General features: G+C 36.8%; 1 protein-coding gene across 3 annotated transcripts in view; it reads right to left on the bottom strand.

Moving 5' to 3' along the window:
* Positions 1 to 23293, bottom strand: part of LOC106876278 (uncharacterized) — a 1065409-nt gene that overhangs the window by 974110 nt on the left and 68006 nt on the right. For all 3 annotated transcript variants that reach the window (XM_089345612.1, XM_089345610.1, XM_089345611.1), the window contains exon 2: positions 13028 to 13192. In XM_089345612.1, the coding sequence (XP_089201738.1) occupies positions 13028 to 13097 (70 nt within the window). In that variant the 5' untranslated portion in view covers positions 13098 to 13192. The remainder of the gene's footprint in view (positions 1 to 13027; positions 13193 to 23293) is intronic.

Here is a 23293-nt window from a genome sequence, read left to right as displayed (position 1 = left end):
TAGTCTACACAGAATCAAGGTATGATATAATAAATATGTAACATATGGTGTGTGTGTGTATATATATATATATATATATATATATAAACAAATAGTAAATGAGTATATGCATATATACGTACAGGTATGTGCATACCGACATCCACCTGTATGTATAGGTGCATATCTGGGTACAGGACATTGCAAACAAAACGTAGACGAGAAAACACACAAGCCACATAGAGAACATTCTCCTTCATCAGCTACCCCCGTTTTAACACCGGCGTTTCGAAAAGCTGGGTAGGACGCATCGTTAAAACGGCTCTTCCCATGGACCGCAAATTAAATTTGTATACACAAATTAAACCTTGCCCTGGAGGAATGTAGTGGCGGACATATATATATATATGTATATATATATATACAGGGTTATTCAAAAAGAATGAACTGATTTCATTATGCAATATTTTAAAAATGAAAAGCAAGAGAAAACTCCAGCTAAGTCACAGGTATTCACTCACAATCAACTTTTATTTCTTGTCTTACAAGTATTCAATGTGGCCACCACCTGCAGCACGGGCAACATCAGTGTGATAAGAGAATTCCTCCTAGATGCCTATCAGTATATCAGGATCTTTTACATATCCCCCACAAGAAAAAAAATCACACACGGTGAGGTCTAGGGGATCTCGCAGACCAAGCTGATACGCATCTGGGAGGAAGCTCTTATCACATTGATGTTGCCCATGCTGTAGATGGTGGCCGCATTGAACACTTGTAAGACAAGAAATAAAAGTTGATTGCCATTTATTTAAATTTTTATTTTGCTCTGTACTTGACTGATGCTTTTCCTGAAGCATATGAATACCGAATTCTAACATCATATTATTAGTATTGCTATGTGCCTAAATGAAATATTAATATATATCAAATGTAATAAGGGATCAGGGATCCAGGAGAAATACTTTATAAGCTCTCTGTGAAGAAAAATAAACCAAGCTAACAAATATGATAGGTGTAGAAATCCAGGGAATTTGAAATTTAACAAACTGTCATCAGTTTGTTAAATTACAAATAGGTGCAGGAGTGGCTGTGTGGTAAGTAGCTCACTTACCAGCCACATGGTTCCAGGTTCAGTCCCAATCCGGGGCACCTTGGGCAAGTGTCTTCTACTATAGCCTCAGGCCAACCAAAGCCTTGTGAGTAGATTTGGCAGATGGAAACTGAAAGAAGCCCATCGTGTGTGTATAAGTCTGTCATATCGGCCATGACGAAGGGAAATAGCCCTGAAACTCGAGTCGTCTTTATATATTTATATTTATATATTTATATATTTGATCCTTTATATTGAACACTCAATATTTCATCTACATTCAATACTTTCTTTCATGGTGCCATCCATTTTTATTTTATTTTATTTTATATTGTATATTGTATATTATATTATATATTGTATATTCCATATTCTATACCCCACATTGGTTCTGCAGGAATATAAATAAAACATAAAAAACAGACAGTGTTGGAACTCTTTTAAACAAAATAATATATTCCTCTATACACAATCATACAAAAAACCCACCTTTTTTGTATTTATTTTTACTCGCATATATACATATATATATATATATATATATATCTATATATATCTATATATATATATATATATATATATATATATATATATATATATATATATATATATATATATATATATATATATATATATATATATCTATATATATATATATATATATATATATATATATATATGTGTGTGTGTTCATATATGTTTGTGTGTCTGTGTTTGTACTCCAACATCACAGCTACACTTGCAGAACATCCACCTCTACTACTAACCTGGTCACCTAGATACCAGTGGCTATCTACTACCTCTAGCTTGCCCCTCTGGCAGTTGATGGAGTCTATTTTCTGCACATGTTCAGCATTTACTATGCCTGTGCATCTCCCACATACAAAGGATAGTTTATCTGTTAACCTCCCTTTGATGTTGTTGCATCTCAAGGAGTTTCTACCAATGCCTTTTCTATAGATTGAGCAGGCTTGGGATTTGTCTGCCTTCCTACTTACTATGATTTTGGATTTTGCTAGATTAACTCTAAGGCCTTTTGATTCTAGACCTTGTTTCCATACCTGGAACTTCTTCTCTAGTTCTAGTAGTGATTCAGTTATAAGAACAAGGTCATCAGCATAGAGGAGCTCTCAGGGGCAGCCTGTCTTGAATTCCTCTGTTATTGCCTAGAGGACTATGATGAACAAGGGGCGGAGGACTGAGCACTGATCCTTGGTGAACCCCTACTTGTACCCTGAATTCTTTGTTGTACTTGTTGCTCACCTTCACCTTACTGATAGTGTCCCTTTACAAGGCTTGTACAGCTCTCACCAACCACTTGTCTATCCCTAGTTTCTGCATTGACAATCAGATAATGGATTGGGGGACTCTATCAAAAGCTTTCTCCAAGTCAACAAAAACCAAGTACAGACGTTTATCTTTGGCTAGGTACTTCTCCTGCAGCTGCTTTACCAGAAATATAGCATCAGTGGTGCTTCTACCTGGCACAAACCCAAACTGCATCTCATCTTGACTAACTCTCTCCCTGATTAGGTGGACTATGACTCTCTCCACAATTTTTATCACCTGATCCAACAATTCAATACCTCTGTTAATTATTTCTATCTAAGGCATCACCTTTGTGGAGGCGTATGGCTTAGTGGTTAGGGTGTCAGCACCATGATCGTAAGATTGTGGTTTCAATTCCTGGACCAGGCGACGCGTTGTGTTCTTGAGCAAAACACTTCATTTTCACGTTGCTCCAGTCCACTCAGCTGGCAAAAATGAGTAGCGCTGCGATGGACTGGCGTCCCATCCAGCTGGGGAACACATACGCCATGGAAACCAGGAAACTGGGCCCATGAGCCTGTCTAGGCTTTGTGAAGGCATGTGGCTTAGTGGTTAGGGTGTCAGCATTATGATCGTAAGATTGTGGTTTCGATTCCTGGACCGGGTGACACGTTGTGTTCTTGAGCAAAACACTTCATTTCACGTTGCTCCAGTCCACTCAGCTGGCAAAAATGAGTAACGCTGCGATGGACTGGCGTCCCGTCCAGCTGGGGAACATATACACCATTAAAACCGGGAAACCGGGCCCATGAGCCTGGCTAGGCTTTAAAAAGGCACATTTATTTTTTTTAAGGCATCACCGTTAACTATGTAGCAGTGGACTATGGTGCTGCTACATAAGTCAACGGGTATGATTCCTTCATGAACCACCTGATTTACAATATGGGTGACTAGACCATAACCCACACCGCCAGATATTTTAAGCATCTCAGTGGTGATGCCTGATGGGCCAGGGGCATTTCATGTCTTCATATCCTTAATTGCTTTATCTACCAAGGTACTGTCAATTCAAGTAGCTGGTCCCTGAGTTGGGTCAACATTTAGCAGACTCTTCTCCTCCCATTCATTCTCCACATTCAGCAGTCTTTCATAATGGCATCTTCAAGCCTTGTTTTTTTTTTTCTTTTTGCAGACTCATTAAAAGCAAGTGCACAACAATAAGTTCGGAGGTTGATTTGTCCGACTGAAGGCAGTGCTCCAGCATGGCCACAGTCAAATGAAAGAATACCATCCTTTATACCTACTCCTCTTTCTCTCCCTCTCTCCATATACCACTCTCTATTTCTCTCTCTTTTTCTCTCATTCTATCTTTCTATCTATCTATTTCTATACACAATTATTCCTCCTCTCTTTCTCTCATTCTATCTCTCTCTCTCCCTCCCACTTTCTCAATACACTCCTTCTTCCTCTCTCTTTCTCTATCCCCCTCTCGAAACCAATCTTCCATTCTCTCCCCCTCTCTATCACCCACACACACTCTCCTTTTCTCTCTCTCTCTCTCCTTTTCTCTCTTCCATCTCTATCACATACACTTTCTTTCTCTTTTTCCCCCTCTCTATCATACACACATTCTCTCCCCTTCTCTATATTAATCTTTCTTCCCCTCTCACCCCCTCTCTATCACACACACCCTCTCCTTTTCTCTCTCTTCCTCTCTACACCAATCTTTCTTCCTTTCTCTCTTCCATTTCTATCACATACACTTTCTCTTTTCCCCCTCTATATCATACACACACACACACACTTACACACACACACTTTCTCTCCCTCTCTCTATCACCCCCACACACTCTCCTTATCTCTCTCTCTCTCCCCCTCTTCAAACCAATCATCCTTCCTCTCTCACCATCTACTCCCACTTCTCCCCCAATCATAAGCCACCAACATTATCTCTCAGAAGGGAATATCTTTATGTTGTCAACCAGATTTAATATTGAACTAAAACAACTCACAGACCCCCTTACCCTGCTAACCCCTACACCATGCATTCCGTATCCCAGCATGCACCAGTCCCTTGTAATTCCCAGACCCTATTCTTTTTGTGAGGGGCTGTTGCTATTGTTGTTTTTGTTATTTTAGCTTTACTATCTCCTTCATTTAATGTGTGTATGTGTGTGTGTGTGTGTGTGTGTGTGTGTGTGTGCATGTTTGTGTGTATGTAACTCTATACCTTTGTATGCATGTGTATGTATGTGTGTGTGTGTGTGCATGTTTGTGTGTATGTAACTCTATACCTTTGTATGCATGTGTATGTGTTTGCGTGTGCATATGTATGTTTGCGTATGTGTGTCCATGCATGTATGTGTATGTATGTTCAGTATGGGTGTATGTCTATAAGTGTATGTTTGTACATGTATGTGTATATATGTATGCATGTGTGAGTGTGTACATATGTATATATATATATATATATATATATGTGTGTGTGTGTGTGTGTGCACATATATATACACATATGTATGCATATGTGTATGTTTTTGTGTATGCATATGTTTCTGTGTGTATATATATGTATGTGCTTGTGTATTTTTGTATATGTGTGTGTGTGTATAAGTATATATGCACGCATGTATATCTGTATGTATGCATCCATGTGCATGTATGTATATATGTGTGTGTGTGTATAAGTGTGTGTGAATGTACATGTATGCTTGTGTGTGCTTTGTGGATGTATGTGTCTTCACATACATGTATGGATGTATGTACATATATATTTGCAGATGTGTGTGTGTGTGTGTGTGTGTGTGTGTGTGTGTGTGTGTGTGTGTGTATGCAAAGATATCTTTAGGTGTGTATGTGCATTCTTAGGTGTATATGTGTGTTTGTGTGTGTATGTATAAGTATATATGTACGTATGTATATCTGTATGTATGCATGCATGTGCATGTATGTATATATATGTGTGTGTGTGTGTGTGTGTGTGTGTGTGTGTGTATATGCAAGGATATCTTTAGGTGTGTGTGTGTGTATGTGTGTGTCTACATGAGTGTATGTTTGTTTGTGTATATATGGTAATGTATATAATGTATGTGTGAAAGTGTATTTGCAGATGTATATCTATGTATTAGTTCATCTGTGCACACACACGGACACACACACATACACACACAAAGAAGAATGCAAATAGGGTTTAAAATTTACTCCAGCTATTTCAGTAGAATTTTATTGATGTATTCATGGATTACATCATAGCATAATTCCACTGTCTTCAGGTAAAATTTTAAACAGGTATAAACAGATGAGATAATACCTTGATGACCTACTCAATAACCAGCATCCAATACGATGATACGAATATATACATATAAAATGGTTCAAAAGTATAAAGCATGATAATGAGATTAAAAGAAAATGGTATATTAGGTTTACGCTCGGGAAAAATAGAAGGGAAAGTCTTTTATGTTTCTAGTATATGCTCTTCTACTGAAAAAATATAGATGAGGTGGGAAAGAAAAAATGGGAAAATGATAAATATGTCTCAATGAGATGGTCACCGCATACTGAAATGACTTGAAGAAGAAGAGGTTGCTAGAGGGATGAGTAGCAAGGTGGACAATTGTGAGAGGTAATATGAGGCATGGGTAGCAAGGGGGATAACTGGGAACTTGGCATATGTGCATGAGCAAGCAAATGTGTGTGCATGAAGCTAATATGTGTGTACCAGTTAAACACTGGGGGTCAATGTAGTCAACTTACTCCCCCACCCCCACCCCCTGGAATCACTGGCCTTTGTCAAGATTTGAAATCATCATCATCATAGGCGTAGGAGTGGCTGTGTGGTAAGTAGCTTGTTTACGAACCACATGGTTCTGGGTTCAGTCCCACTGCGTAGCACCTTAGGCAAGTGTCTTCTACTATAGCCTCGGGCCAACCAAAACCTTGTGAGTAGATTTGGTAGAATGAAACTGAAAGAAGCCCGTCGTATATATATATATATATACACTCTCTTTTTACTTGTTTCAGTCATTTGACTGCGGCCATGTTGGAGCACCGCCTTTAGTCGAGCAAATCGACCCCAGGACTTATTCTTTGTCAGCCTAGTACTTATTCTATCGGTCTGTTTTGCTGAACTGTTAAGTTACGGGGACCTAAACACACCAGCATCGGTTGTCAAGTGATGTTGGGGAGACAAACATAGACACACAAACATACATATATATATATATATATATGTATATATATATATATATATATATATATATATATATATATATATATATATATATAGGCGCAGGAGTGACTGTGTGGCAAGTAGCTTGTTTACCAACCACAAATTAACCGACTTATACCTTCCCATAAAATTTCAGCCCTTGTGCCTATAGTAGAAAGGATTATTATTATTATTATTTGTCACACAATATCCAATATTGTGATGTTGTTGGTTGCAGCTATTGTGCCTACCGGGGGTTTGTACTGTTTGTTAACAAGGACCTCAGACAGACAGTACTTTACACAATATGCGTGCAGTTCCAAGTAATGCTGATTTTTGCAATGCATCTAGATTGTAGGATATCTCTAAGAATTTCAGTTGTGTTTTCAGATTGGGTGGTATTGAACCCAATGCTCCAATAACAATAGGGATAACCTTTATGTTCACCTCTCGTAGCTGCCACATCTTAGCGATCTCAATTCTCAGGTCTCCATATTTATCAATCTTTTCTCTTTCTTTCATGATGATATGTTGATCTCCTGGCACTACCATATCGATTATTAGGCACTCTTGATTGTCCCTCCTAAAGGTTACTACATCCAGCCTTCTGTGCTCCAATACCTTGTCTGTTTGGAAATCGAAGTCCCAGAGGATTTTTGCCTTCCACTTTGTGTCCATTACCTTTTCCAGTGTATGTTGGTACCAAGCACCCGTAACCTTATATCCATACTTACAGCATAGTAGCCAGTGGAGGTTTTGGGCTACATTGTCATGTCTACGCTTGTACGCTTTCTGTGAAAGACTTTTTATTATCATTATTATTATTATTATTATTATTATTATTATGATTATTATTATTATTATTACAGAAAGTTTTTAAAAAAGGATAAACTGGAGCAACATAAAGTGAAGTACCTGGTCCAGAAACATGACACACTGTGTCATCCAGGAATTGAACCCATGGTATTACAATTGTGACCTTGGCACTCTTACCAAAAGGCCAAACACAATCACATAGCACTAAGAGATGGTCATGTGGAAGGGTACATATATTTATGATCTATCTGTTTCTGTTTTTTATGTTTGTTTTATGTATTCGGTTATTTTCTTGAATGTTTTATCGATAAGTTTTATTTGATTTTCACGACACTGTGGGGTGGGGTGAGGGGAGGGAGAGAGACTTGGATGGGGGTGGGGGTGGAGTCTGGTGCTATAAAGGAAGACGAAGAAGAGAAAAACAATAGGAAACTGATAGAAAAAGATTAGAAGATGCAATGAAATTTTAAAAAAAGAAATGAAACAAAGTGAAAGGAAAGAAAGATGAAAAGAAAGAAGTTATGGAGAAAGAAAGAAAGAAAGGAAGGAAGGAATAAAGAAAGGAAGGAAGGAAGAAAGTCTATGTAGGGATTGGAAATTAAATTAACGGGTGTATGTGTGTGTATATGTAATATATAATGTGTGTGTTATGAGAGTATGCTTGTGTGAGTATATGTTTTTTTTATATATAATATATATAAATATATATATATATATATATATATATATATATATATATATATATACATTTATATATATATTGTATGTGAGTGAAAATATGTGTATGTATATATGTATGTATATGTTATATATAATGTGTGTGTTATGATATGCTTGTGTATATGTATATGAATACACACACACACATATGTACAATGTGTGTGTTATGAGGATATGTTTGTGTGCATGTGTGTACACACACACATACATTGAGTGTATATATGTATATATCTAAAATGTGTGGTCTGTGGATATGTTTGTGTGCATGAGTATGTGGGTGTATATATATATATATACATTGCACAGATGTGCGTGAATGTATGTATATATATTCGTATGTCTGTATGTGTTGAGATATATATATATATATATATATATATATATATATATATATATATATATATAGAGAGAGAGAGAGAGAGAGAGAGAGAGAGAGAGAAAAGGCAGACAGATAAACAAAGAGAGACATATGTAACTACATGTGTGTGCGTGTATGTATTTAAACACTTGCCTTATGTGCACATTCACATAGGCACACAGCATACACACAAGCCAAAACAGAAATAATAATAATAATAATAATAATAATAATAATAATAATAATAATAATAATAATAATATTAATAATAATGGCGATAACAATAGCAACAAAAGGTGATAATGACAGTGGTAATTGTTATAATATCTGTTTGTCTGCATCCCACCTCTCAACCTCGGCTCAAATAGATTATCACTGATCATCGCGGACATTGCAGCAGACAGTTTTGTTTCGCTCTTCCCATTAACCCTTTCACCTTGTATGTATGTGTGTATATATATATATATATATATATATATATGTATGTGTGTGTGTATGTGCATATAAGATCAGGTTGTGTGAAGCCCTAGTCCAGGACACACGGACAAGGAAGAAGATATAAAAATGGCAGAAGAAACAAAACAAAGATGTCTGCCATGAAAACGTATTTGAGTGTTTGATGATTGTTTTATAACTTGGAAAACAGACTCTCTCTCAGTACAATTTATATATCGTCACTTGGGATTCAATGAAATTTATGTTATTTGGTCCGCTTTTTATTTCTCCTTGAAATAGTGTCGACTTTTTAATCAATTATTATGGCCATTTCAGAAAATTTCTTAGTAACTCCACTCACTTGCTTGTTATACGTTGGTAGAGTTGGTGTAGGAGTTTGGTCTGTCGGTGGCTGGGAAATGACGAGTAGCATAGATTGTGGTGGGGAATGTGGGGATGGAAAACGAACAATAAAATGAAATTAAATGTAAAACAAAGCAAAACAAGCCAAAAAGAAATAGAAAAACAGCAATATAATATAATCCACGATGCCAAAAATACTTAATATTTCGGGTTTTATGGATGGTATCAATCTTTTCGAGATTTTCTCCTTCAATTTTCAGTGCCATTTTTGGTTAATACCAGAGGGAAATCTTAAATACAACAATCGGCTGATATGAAGTATTTATTCAATTCTATTCTATTCTTAAGCGTTGTTAGTGTCCTTGTTGTTGTTATCATTGTAGTTATTGTTGTAATTATCATCATTCTAATCATTATTATCATCATTATTATTATCGTTATTAGCAGAATTGTTAGCATGTTGAACGAAAGACATAGCATCATTCCAGCATATTTACATCCTGATTTCAAATTTCTCTAAGGTTGACTTTGCCTTTCATCCTTTCAGGGGTTGATAAAATAATAAAATATCACTTGAACACTGGGGTCAATATATTCAACTAGCCTCTTCTCTACAAATTTCAGGCCTTGTGCCTATAGTGGAATGGATGATTATTACCATTATTCTTAAGCACTAGCTTAAAAACCACACTCCATATGGACTTTTAAGTTAGCTCCTGCAGTGGGCTAATTGTGCTTGCAGCCCCAAAACTAAAGAGAGCTAAATAGCATGATTATAATATGTCTATAATGACTATATGCCATGGTGGTCTTTGATCAGAGATTAAGGATGGAGGAGAATTAATTCTGTAATGCAATCATTCTATTGTTCCAGTCCCAAGTTGAATTCCAACTGTTGGCCAATTTGTCCCAAAGTTCTAATCTCGATACAAAATTTAGGAAGCAAATGTCATTTATTGGTCTCTAACATCATCTGACAAAAGCCAACCAAGATGGTATGAATCAGTCTAGCTTTGCCTGCTAGAAATAGCAACCCAAATGCTTTGAAATCAGATCCCAATGCTGAATGTTCAAGAACCAAATGAAGGCCAGATTTGTGTGTGTGAGGGTGCTGCAAAGTTCCTGACTTTAAGGTTGTCACAAAAGTCCTGGTTGGGGGCCCAAGCTTCTGAGTTCTTGTTACAGGGCTTAGAAAAACTGAAGGACCACTGTAATAAGTGTGTGAATCTCAGAGGGGAAAATATTGAATAAAATCATAATTGACTGATCCTCTTGTATTTTCTTTTACACAAAGCCAGGAACTTTTCACCACCCTCCTCATATATATATATATATATATATATATATATATATATATATATATATATATATACATACATATATACACACACATACCATGGCTTTGTCGGTAATCGGTAAACTCTGAAATCACATGCTTCTCGGTTCGTTTGTTTGAAACCTGCACCCGACAACATACTACTCTCACACACACATGTTCTATGGTATCCTTTGATCAATCTTTAGTTAATCACGAATTAATTAATTTATGAACTAATTAGAGAAATGTCCAAATTATTGTCTTTTTTTTTTAAAACATTGTATCTTATTTTTTCAACTGTTTCTCATCTTTATCTCTTCTCGTAATTCTTTCTCTCCCCCCTCCCCTCCCTTCCTTTCTCTCCTGAAATCTCTCTTTCACTCTCTCTTTATCTATCTTTCTCTAACTCTGTCCTTCTGTATCTCTCTCCCTTACTCACACTGTCTCTCTAACCCTCTCCCTCTTTCTCTCTCTCACACTAAGTTTCCCCCTTTCATTTTCTCTCCTTTTTTCTTTCCTCCTCTTTTCTTTTCTATTTCCTCCTCTTTCTCTCTCTCTCTCTCTCTCCAGCCCAGAGTTTCCAAATCTTTCTAATAGAAAAAAACTCAACTTTGTTTTCTCCTCATCTCTTACAGTCTCCATTTGAATCACTCCTTCTTTATTTATCTCTCCATTTATCTCTCTCTCTCTCCCTCTGTCTATCAGTTTGTCTGTCTATCTATCCACTCATTTATCTATGAACTTATTTTTCTCTTTATCAGTTTGTGTATCTATGTCTTCCTGTCTGTCTAAGTCTCTCTATCTATGTCTACCTATTTGTCTGTCTCTACTTATTTGTGTGTCTATGTATTTGTTTATCTATCTCTCTGTCTACTTATCTATCTATCTATCTATACTTATCTATCTATCTATCTATACTTATCTATCTATCTATCTATACTTATCTATCTATCTATCTATACTTATCTATCTATCTATCTATACTTATCTATCTATCTATCTATCTATCTGTCTATCTATATCTACTTTTTAATCTATCAAACTATCTATTTATCTCTACTTATTTGTGTGTCTATGTATTTGTTTATCTATCTTTCTGTCTACTTATTTATCTATCTGTCTTTACTTATCTATCTATCTATCTATACTTATCTATCTATCTATCTATCTATCTATCTATCTATCTATCTCTACTTTTTAATCTATCAAACTATCTATTTATCTCTACTTATTTGTCTATTAAACTATCTTAATAATAAGAGCGCTTAGAGAGCACAAACTTCCACCAAAGCAACACCAACATCCTCTCAATGATTAGCCAGAGATGATTTTTAAAATGAGAATATCTGAAATAAACTTGACTGATCTCACAAATGACAATAATAAAAATGAACCTGACCGCTAGGAAAAATAATCCAGAATCCTTGTCTGGTACTGGATCAATCCCCAAATCTAATCAGTTTGTGCCAGGCATCCCTGAAAGTTTCATCCAAATCCATCCAGTGGTTCCTGAGATATCTTGTCCACGGACCAACAAACAAACAAACACGACTGAAAACAATATCTCTGCCTTCACTAAAGCGGAAGTAATAATAATAATAATAATAATCCTTTCTGCTATAGGTACATTTGCTTCCTAAATTTTATGCCGAGATAAGAACTTTGGGACAAATTGGCCAACAGTTGGAATTCAACTTGGGACTGGAACAATAGAATGATTGCATTACAGAATTAATTCTCATCCATCCTTAACCTCTGATCAAACACCACCAGGGCATATAGTCATTATAGACTTATTATAGTCATGCTATTTAGCATTCTTTAGTTTGGGGCTGCTGGCCCAATTAGCCCTCCACAGGAGCTAGCTTAAAAGTCTGTATGGAGTGTGGTTTTTGAGCTAGTGTTTCTTATTTCTTTATTGCCCACAAGGGGCTAAGATTTTAAGCTAGTATGTAATAAAAGTTAATTTTAAACTTATAAGAAAAAAATTGAAAGATGGATGAAAATGTCACTAAGCATTTTGCCTGTTGTGTTTATGATTCTGTCAGGTCACCACCTTAACAACAACAATTATGATGACAACCACCACAACAACATTCATAACTTACAACAACAAGAACAGTATCACCATCAACAGCAACAACAACAACAAAAGAAAAAGTGAAAGAGTGAACAGAATATGATCAAGTTTTAATATTTACAAAGATGCGTGTGTTTCTCGCACTGTCGTCACTCCTCAACCTATTCTGTTTTGTTTACATCCCCGTGATTTAACCATTTGGCAAGAGACTGGCAGAATACCACCAGCTATAGCAACAACATGCAACTCCACTACGACCACAACATGAAGTAAAAGAACAGCAACAAAGACAACAATAACAACAACAACTACAACACATGGAGTAAAAGTATGAACTCAACATGGCAGAGTTTTAATTTAGATTAGACAAGTTTACAGTTGATTACCGTAGATTGAAGAACAGATTGGAGTCTCCCTTCTTTTTTCTTGATGTTTGACCCTCAATTTCATGGTCATTGTTCACAGAATATCAACGGCGTCTGACTTCAGCAAAGAAACGGTGTTTTAACATGGAAGATATCGTTTCCCCAGGTCTCCCGGTATCAAAGATGCTGGAAGAAGATAATGGCAGAAACATGTGAAGAAGACACAAGTCACTACAGATGATTTCATAAGAAGACAAAACTTGATAGAGAGGAGGAACCATGACAGATGGATTAGAAGATAAAAAGAATTTGACAGAAAAAAATATGTTAGAACATTTTTTATTTATTTATATTATTCATAATTATTCGCAGCTTTGATTTCTTTTCATTTTGCTTTTTGTGATTTTTTAATTTTCCAATCATAAAATAAAATTTACAACGTTTATAAAATAATTTCCAGATATGGTAAGAAGTTTGCTCTGCAACTACATGGTTCCAAGTTCAGTTCCACAGCATAGTACCTTGGGCAAGTGTCTTTTACTGTAACACCGGCTGACCAGAACCTCATCATTGGATTTTGATAGACAGAAATTTTGAGGAAGCCTATTAAATATATATATATATATATATATATATATATATATATATATATATATCATCAATTAACGTCCGCTTTCCATGCTAGCATGGGTTGGACGATTTGACTGAGGACTGGCAAACCAGATGGCTGCACCAGGCTCCAATCCAATTTGGCAGAGTTTCTACAGCTGGATGCCCTTCCTATGTAAATATATAAAAACAAAAGGATAAAGAGAGCAAAGGTAAGGTTGAAGAATTTTATGGATAGAGTCTTACAGCTGTTTCTGGGAAGATCCAGTACTTCCCTTCATCAGAGACAGAAAAAATAAAGTAATCTATTATTATATCCATAGGCGGATATTTTTAGTATGAAGTGGTAAGGAGTGTGATGTGCTGAAAAAAGAGAGAACAGTACTTGAAGAGTAGTTTCATCCCAGTGGTAAATATCCGTGTAGAAATTCGTGCAGATTAATCGGTATACAGTACTTACTCGGTATTACCAGTATCCTCCGGGGTTTGGTTAAATCCAATACCCTCCTCAACCTTATATATATATATATATATATATATATATATATATATATATACTACACTCTCTGAGTGGTTGGCGTTAGGAAGGGCATCCAGCTGTAGAAACTCTGCCAAATTAGATTGGAGCCTGGTGTTGCCATCCGGTTTCACCAGTCCTCAGTCAAATCGTCCAACCCATGCTAGCATGGAAAGCGGACGTTAAACGACGATGATGATGATGATGATGATGATATATATTATAGTTGAAACTTATTGAAAAACAAAAGATGAAGACAGGTGTATGGACAACAAGCAAGTGTATTAATTTGATGCTTGAGAAAAATGAAAAGGTCTTTTACGTTTCGAGCCTACGCTCTTCAACAGAAAGGAACAAGAAGAAATAAACAAAGAGAGAATGGAAAAAATGTGTTGCGTTCAGTGGTCCAACATGGCGAATATAAATATATATATATATATATATAAGAAAAGGCTGAGTTCTATTTAATACTTTACTTTGGTGGGGGGTTCCAAAGATTTCTAATAAAGATTCTTCATATCGAATTGGTAGCTTACTACCGTAAATATTTAAAAAAAAAAAGTATGAAAATGTTACGAGTATAAGGTGTTATGAGTATTTAAAGAACCCGTATCCTATAGAAACTCAACAAACAATGAAATACCACCAGCAGCAGCAGCAACAACTACACCGAAAATGAAAAGTGAAAGAGTGAAATCAAAATGGCGGATGAGTTTTAATTTAGATTAACAAAGATTATAGGTAATTACCATAGATTGACAAAGGATTAGCGGCTTTCTTTTTGTTGGTCTAATATTTGACCCTCAATTTCATGGTCATTGTTCACAGAACATTGATGACCTCACCAAAGAAACGATGCTTTAACATGGAAGACATCTTTTTTCCAGGTCTCCTGATATCAAAGACATTCAAAGAAGATAATGGCAGAGACATGCGAAGGAGACATACAACTCACTGAAAATGTCTTTGTAAGAAGACATTGCTTAACTGAGAGGAGAAACTATGACAGATTGATTAGGAGATATAAAGAATTTGACAGAGAAACGTTTAACTTTTAGATTAAATAACTACATTTATTTAATTACATTTTAATTTTTTTCCTTAATTCTTTAGTTTCATTTTTTTGTCTTTGATAGCTTTTTATTTTTCGTGGTTTGTGTTGGAGGGGGTGGTTGCATAAAGCGGGGAAAAGGAAAGAGGAGTGGCTGTGTGGTAAGTAGCTTGCTTACCAACCACATGGTTCTGGGTTGAGTCCCACTGCGTGGCATCCTGGGCAAGTTTCTTTTACTATAGCCTCGGGCCGACCAAAGCCTTGTGAGTGGATTTGGTAGGCGGAAACTGAAAGAAGCCCATCGTACATATATATATATATGTATGTTTGTGTATATGTTTGTGTGTCTGTGTTTGCCCCCCAACATCACTTGACAACCAATGCTGGTGTGTTTACGTCCCCGTAACTTAGCGATTCGGCAAAAGAGACCGATAGAATAAGTACTTGGCTTACAAAGAATAAGTCCTGGGGTCGATTTGCTCGACTAAAGGCGGTGTTCCAGCATGGCCACAGTCAAATTACTGAAACAGATAAAGAGTAAAAGAGAGAAGATATTTCTTTGAATTTTTTTTTTTTTTTTCTCTTAGAACTCTTTAAAATTTCTTTTCTGAAATAAAAACTTTTTTCATCATTTTTGGATTTGGTTTGCAAGATTACTAATGTGAATTATAAAGAAGTGATATCAAATCAGTGCGTGTTTTGTTATTGTTGATATAATGACCTTCCCAAGACACAAGATAAAAGTTTTTATTTACCAACATATATTTAAAGGGAGAAAAAACTTTACGAGGAAAAATCCCAGAACCACCTCACTAAGGAAAGAAAGTAAAAGACAAAAGGGGAAGGAGGGGGTCAAGCAGCAAAAAGTTGAGGGTGAGTAACAAGTTGTATATCCCAGACCAAATGACTTGTTCCACTGCACCTTGCAGACACAACTGCAATGGCGTTGCCAGCAACGAAAATTATATTTTATCACACTGTGTAAGATGATTTTTGTCCTTGGGTTGCAATTGTTATTTCCTATATGATTACTCCTAGAAAATATGAAAAATGGTTAATATTTCCTTTCAACTTTGGTTTTGTTACATATATTCAAAACTCAAAGAATTCCTCTCTGCACGTGGCTATGATGCTCCCCCACTACTTCTACTTGTGATCAGAGATGCACATATGATCAGCCACTAAGAGACATGCTCAACTGGTTAAGGTCAAACAACTGACAAGTAAATGAATAAAATATTCTTATGATTGTTCATAACTTAATTCTCTCCAGATCTGTAAACATTGATGAAGTTGACACAAGAACTGCAAAGGGAAGCTCAGCATTTGGGTGGCCATGTGAATCAGTATGGCAAAGGAAAGGCATTAGGCTGGCCACCAAGTTGTATGTATACCAAGAAGTTGTACTGCCTACACTACTTTATGCCGGCAAGACTTGGGCAATGAAACATGGACAGTGAATGTAGAGGACTACATGGGCATGTATAAGATGCATAATGATGTAAGGTAACATACATGGTAGAGACTACATATATAAGATGCGTGTTTAAGACATGCAATGATACTTAAATATGGACATCGAATGGAGAGAAGCATATGTTATTCAAGAATGTGTTGCAATTATGTACAGCATTGAAATGTTAACTATGGATACAGAAAGCAATTTATGATGTGTGTAATATATTCAAATTATGTCTTGCAATGAAACATTAAGTCGGTTATCATAGAGAATCATTTGAAATGCTTGAAAGAAAAGTGTGAAGTTGCATGTAAAACGAAACAAAGAGATCCATAAAGAGCGAAACCATTTTATTGTGCTTCTGCAAGAAATGATTCTTGCAAGATATTTATGTATTGAACTTAGGATGAACAAGGTGTGAAAATGAGACGAGAAGTACCACAGGAGTGAAAAGTGATGAGCAAGTTTGATATGAACACATCATAGTGTTTGAAAGAATTAAATGAAAGGGGTCATGCATGTCATGTGTAGAAGTGCCATCCGTATGATGAGCAGAATTTATACGCTTAGTATATACACAAAGGTAAGGCACATATTATTATAAAGGATTTTGTTTAGCTAAGGAATATTAACTTAACAACTATGTATACTAATTTATAAATACAAATCAAAACATAACTTATTAATATTCTATAAATCCAGATCTTACTAATAACGTTCTAATTAATAATCTCTATTAATTATAGGTCTATGTCTAATAAACTATAATATATATATATATATATACAGTGAAACCAAACAAAGAAGAAGGAACAAGAATAAATAATAATGCAAGGACGTGGTACAAGTCACTCAGGAAAAGAAGGAAAGAGAATTTAATGTTTCGAGCAAAGCTCTTCTTCAGAAATAGAGGAAAGTCGGAGGAAGAAAATTGCCAACGATACACAGGTGGTCACATTTTGAAAATGTATATATATCAGGCACGTACCATCAGTAATTACTCAGGGTAGGCAGTTGGTGACATTTATGCAGTAAAAGACACAAAAAAAATAAGTGAAACACAGGCACGTGACTGAGTTGTAGGCAGATTTACTTCTGCCTTTACAACACATAAAGAAAGCGTTGTTGTAGGAATGTACGCAGCATGCGTACTACAGCAATACTATACGTAGCTTGAATACTGAGATTGAAAAGCAGGGGTGAATTATGCCCACATAATCTACAAAAAAAAAAATGAAACATTTTGCATTTTATGCAGAGTAATCAGACTAACCTTCATAATTTTATTGAATTAGGTGCGTATTTTGCCATGAGAGGAAAATGTTGCTATCGATCTATTTTATTCAGGGTAGGCATTGCATACCTTGCCTACCCAGGTGGCACATCCCTGATATATATATTGATATGTCCTGCATTATGATGACATAACTTTGTCGTGTGTGACTGGCCTGTACCTCTCCGACTGACATTGCTTGCTGTGTCTGTCCACTATTTATCAGTAGTGGAACAGCCCACTTCTCACTTGGGGGCATCGACCACAACATATATTTATATATATATATAGAAAGAGAGAGAGGGGGTGAGAGAGAGCGATGCAGGCATGGTTGTGTGGTAAGAAGCTTGCTTCCTACCATGTGGTTCCAGGTTCAGTCCCATTGTGTGACACCATGGGTAAGTGTCTTCTACAATAGCTTCAGGCTGACGAAAGCCATGTGAGTGAATTTGGTAAACAGAAACTGAAAGAAGCCGATTACATATATTTATATGTGTGTGCATGTCTTTTAGCTAGTTAGATAGATAGATAGATGATAGATAGATTAGCGGTTCGGTAAAAGAGACCGATAGAATAAGTACTAGGCATCCAAAGAATAAGTCCTGGGGTCGATTTGCTCGACTAAAAGGCGGTGCTCCAGCATGGCCACAGTCAAATGACTGAAACAAGTAAAAGAGTAAAAGAGTAAAAGAGATAGATAGACAGATAGTGTGACACATAGTGAGAGAGAATGAGGAAGTGATTGATATAGATAGATAGATAGATAGATAGATAGATGAAGATAGATAGATAAATAGATAGATAGATAGATAGATAGATAGACTATTTCAAACATACGTACAGACACATGATTTTGCTGAATTGGAAGATGAAAGGGCCCATCATGCAGAACCTCATCCAGCAAATTTCTCCAGTCACCACCACCACCACCACCACCACCACCACCACTACCACAACCATCATCCACCACCATGAGAAGCAGAACTTATCTTGTCACTCGCCACTGACCCATCCACACAATCCACACACATCAGTCATCATATCATTTTACCCTAAAGCCCAGCTCTCTGTTGGGTCACCTTGACATCAAAAGACAACGTAGCTGCAAGGTTTCAATGTTGCTAATATCATCAGTTCACTGTAGGAAATAAAAAGATTTCATTCTCTGCACTTGCATCTATTTTTGTTCGGTTTTATCTATTTGTGTGTAGAGTGTTCTTGTGTGTGTATTTATTTGCCAAATAACTAGCTTATATTTTACATTGTCGGGAATTTCCAGATAATCTCCTTGTATGTGTGAAGTGTATGTGAGTGTATGTGTATATGAAGTGTTTTGTTTCACTGTTTGATGTGTGTGTGTGTGTGTGTGTGTGTGTTTGTCTGTCTGTACGTGTGTGTGTACACAATGTTGTATTTTGGGGCATTTGTGTATGTGCGTGTCCATGTGTCTGAAACGTTGGGTTTAAGTGTATGTGTTGCCTATATAGTTTTGTGTGTGTGTGTGTGTGTGTGTATAATTTCATGTATTTGTACGTATGTTTGAAATAGTGTTCTGTGTATGAGATATGTATGTGGGTTCCAATTCATGTGTGTGTGTGTGTGTATAATGTTGTATTTGTGTGTGTGTTAGTGTGTGTGCATAGATTTGAGAGAGAGTGTGTGCTGTTTTGAGATATAAGTATACACACGTGTACTCAAACATAATTTTTAAAGTGTGAATGTGTGTAAATATTTGTGTGCTTTAGTGTGTGTGTATGTGATGCATGTGTGTGTATAGATTTTAGAATTTATGTATGTATATATGTGTGTATTGTTTTGAGAATATGCATATGTATGTATATATATAATTTTGGAAGTGTGTGTGTATATATGTGTTTGTGCATACATATAATATAGAGTGGACATACATATATATGTGTGTGTGATAGTTGTGTGCATAAATTTGTGTGTGTGTGTGTATTGCTTTAAGAGTGTGTTTGTGTATGCATGTGTGTGTACATGTAATTTTGAAAGTGTGAGTACGTGCATATGTGTGTGTCTGAGTGTGTATATAATATAGGAAGTGGATATATGTGTGTGTGTGTATGAGTGTGTGTGATGCATGTGTATGTATAGTTTTGCAAGTGTGTATATGAATGTATATATGTGTGCATATCATTTTCAGTGTATGTGTGTATGCACGAGTGTGCATGTGTGTGTATGTATATAATTCTGAGAGAGAGAGAGTGTGTGTGTGTGTATGCATGTATGTAATATACGGAGTGAATATATATGTGATGCACGTATATATGTGTGTATAATTTTAAGAGTATGTGTATATATGTAAGTACACGTGTATACATGTATATGATTGTGTGTGTGCATGTGTATATACATGTGTGCATGGGTTTGTGTGTGTGTATGTGTGTGCGTGTATAATGTGTGGATTTGTGTGTGTGTATGTGTGTGCGTATATATATGTGATGTGTGTATGTACATAGTTCCAGGAGTGTGTATAAGAGCGTGTTTATAGTTTTAAGTGTGTATGTGTGAATATGTGCTTAATTCTGTGAGTGTGTGAGCATGTGTGTATATGTGTGTCTGTGAATGTATAACGTAGGGAATGAGTATATGCGATGTGTACATGTACATAGTTTTCTGTGTGTGTATATGTGTGTGTATATATACTTTTAAGGGTATATATGTATGTGTGTATGCATATATAGTGAGAGTGTGTGGACATGTATGTGTACGAGTGTGTGTATATATGTATACATTTTATACTTTTAAGAGTATGTATGTACACTTGTGTATGTATATAATTGTGAGTGTGTGTGTGTGTGTGTGTGTGTGTGTGTGTGTGTGTGTGTGTACTTTTTATACTTTTAAGGCTGTGTATGAATGTGTATGCATGTGTACATATATAATCATGAGTGTGTGGGCATGTATGTATATGTGTGTGTATGCTTTTTATACATCTAAGGGTATGTACGTGTATGCATGTGTTTGTATATAATTGTGAGTGTGTGGGGCTGTGTGTGTGAATGCGTGCGTGCATGTGTGAGTCTGTGCATGTGTGTGTGAGTGTGTATCTGTGCATGTGTGACTATGTGTGAGTCTGTGCATGTGAGTGTGTGTGTGTGTGTGTGTGTGTGTGTGTGTACTTTTTATACTTTTAAGGCTGTGTATGAATGTGTATGCATGTGTACATATATAATCATGAGTGTGTGGGCATGTATGTATATGTGTGTGTATGCTTTTTATACATCTAAGGGTATGTACGTGTATGCATGTGTTTGTATATAATTGTGAGTGTGTGGGGCTGTGTGTGTGAATGCGTGCGTGCATGTGTGAGTGTGTGTCTGTGAGTGTGTATCTGTGCATGTGTGACTATGTGTGAGTCTGTGCATGTGAGTGTGTGTGTGTGTGTGTGTGTGTGTGTGTGTACTTTTTATACTTTTAAGGCTGTGTATGAATGTGTATGCATGTGTACATATATAATCATGAGTGTGTGGGCATGTATGTATATGTGTGTGTTTGCTTTTCATACATCTAAGGGTATGTACGTGTATGCATGTGTTTGTATATAATTGTGAGTGTGTGGGGCTGTGTGTGTGAATGCGTGCGTGCATGTGTGAGTGTGTGTCTGTGAGTGTGTATCTGTGCATGTGTGACTATGTGTGAGTCTGTGCATGTGAGTGTGTGTGTGTGTGTGTGAGCGCGTGTCTGTGCATGTGTGAGTGTGTGAGTGTGTGTGTGTGTGTGTGTGAGTGTGTGAGTGTGTGTGTGTGGGGGGGGGGGCTGCTGTACTTTTTTGCCTTCCATATATCTGTAAGGCAACACAGCTTTACAAATAGAGAAAAAGAAAATTTCGAGAAAATGAATAAAATAAATAAAATAATAAAATGACAGCAACAACAACAACAACAACAACAACATCACCTGAGATGAAGCAACAAGGCAATAACAACAACAACAACAACAATAACAACACCAGCAATAACAAAAAAAAAGAGAGAAAAAAAAGGACCCTCTCCCAAAAGCAGTATAGGCTACAAAGACAGCAACAACGGCAACAATACTGAAACAACAGTGATGGTGGTGGTGACGATGATGGTGGTGATGATGATGGTGGTGGTGATGATGGTGATGATGGTGGTGGTGGTGGTGGTGATGATGTTGAGGATGATGATGATGATGGTGGTGGTGGTGGTGATGATGTTGAGGATGATGATGATGATGGTGGTGGTGGTGGTGATGATGATGGTGATGATAATGACGGTGGTGGTGGTGGTGGTGGTGGTGGTGGCAGTGATGACGATGATGATGGTGATGATGATGGTGGTGATGATGATGGTGATGATGACGATGGTGATGGTGATGATGATGGTGGTGATGATGATGATGGTGATGATGATGATGATGGTGGTGATGATGATGACGATGGTGATGATGATGATGATGGTGGTGGTTGTGGTGGTGGTGATGATAATGATGATGGTGGTGATGATGGTGGTGATGATGGTGGTGGTGATGACGATGGTGATGATTATGATGGTGATGATGATGGTGGTGATGATGACAATCATGATATCAATGATGACAGTGATGATGATTGTGGTGGTTGTGTTGATGATGATGACGTTGAAGATAGTGATAATGATGATGAGGAGGAGGAGGAGGAGGGAGAGGACTATGCCAACAATGACAATTGTAGTGGTGGAGACGTTAATGCTGATGATGATGGTGGTATTTGTGATGCTGATGAAGATAATGTTAATGATTATGATGGTGATGGTGACGTTAACGATGATGATGACGATTGTGGTAGTGGGACTGTGGTAATGATGATGATGATGGTGATGACAGCAACCAATGCTAGGAGGAACAAGACTGAATGAGACAACAACAACAACAATAAAAAAAAATGTAATAAAGATCTGAATAACAACAGTAACAACCAAAAAAAAAGATATTTTTTGTTGAGATGGATATCATCATCATCATCATCGTGTAACGTCCACTTTCCATGCTAGCATGGGTTGGACGATTTGACTGAGGACTGGTGAAACCGGATGGCAACACCAGGCTCCAATCTAAATTTGGCAGAGTTTCTACAGCTGCATGCCCTTCCTAACGCCAACCACTCAGAGAGTGTAGTAGGTGCTTTTACGTGTCACCTGCACGAAGGCCAGTCAGGCGATACTGGCAACGGCCACGCTCGAAATGGTGTCTTTTATATGCCACCCGCACAAGCCAGTCCAGGGGCACTGGCAACGATCTCGAAGGAAAATCCTACGGGAGCCAGTCAGGCGGTACTGGCAACGGCCACGCTCAAAATGGTGCATCTCATGTGCCACCCGCACAAGAGCCAGTCCAGGGGCACTGGCAACGATCTT

This window comes from Octopus bimaculoides, chromosome 29 (genome assembly GCF_046866305.1).
Source record: "Octopus bimaculoides isolate indiv1 chromosome 29, ASM4686630v1, whole genome shotgun sequence".
Lineage (NCBI taxonomy): Eukaryota > Metazoa > Mollusca > Cephalopoda > Octopoda > Octopodidae > Octopus > Octopus bimaculoides.
This window is presented reverse-complemented; position numbering and strand designations above follow the sequence as displayed.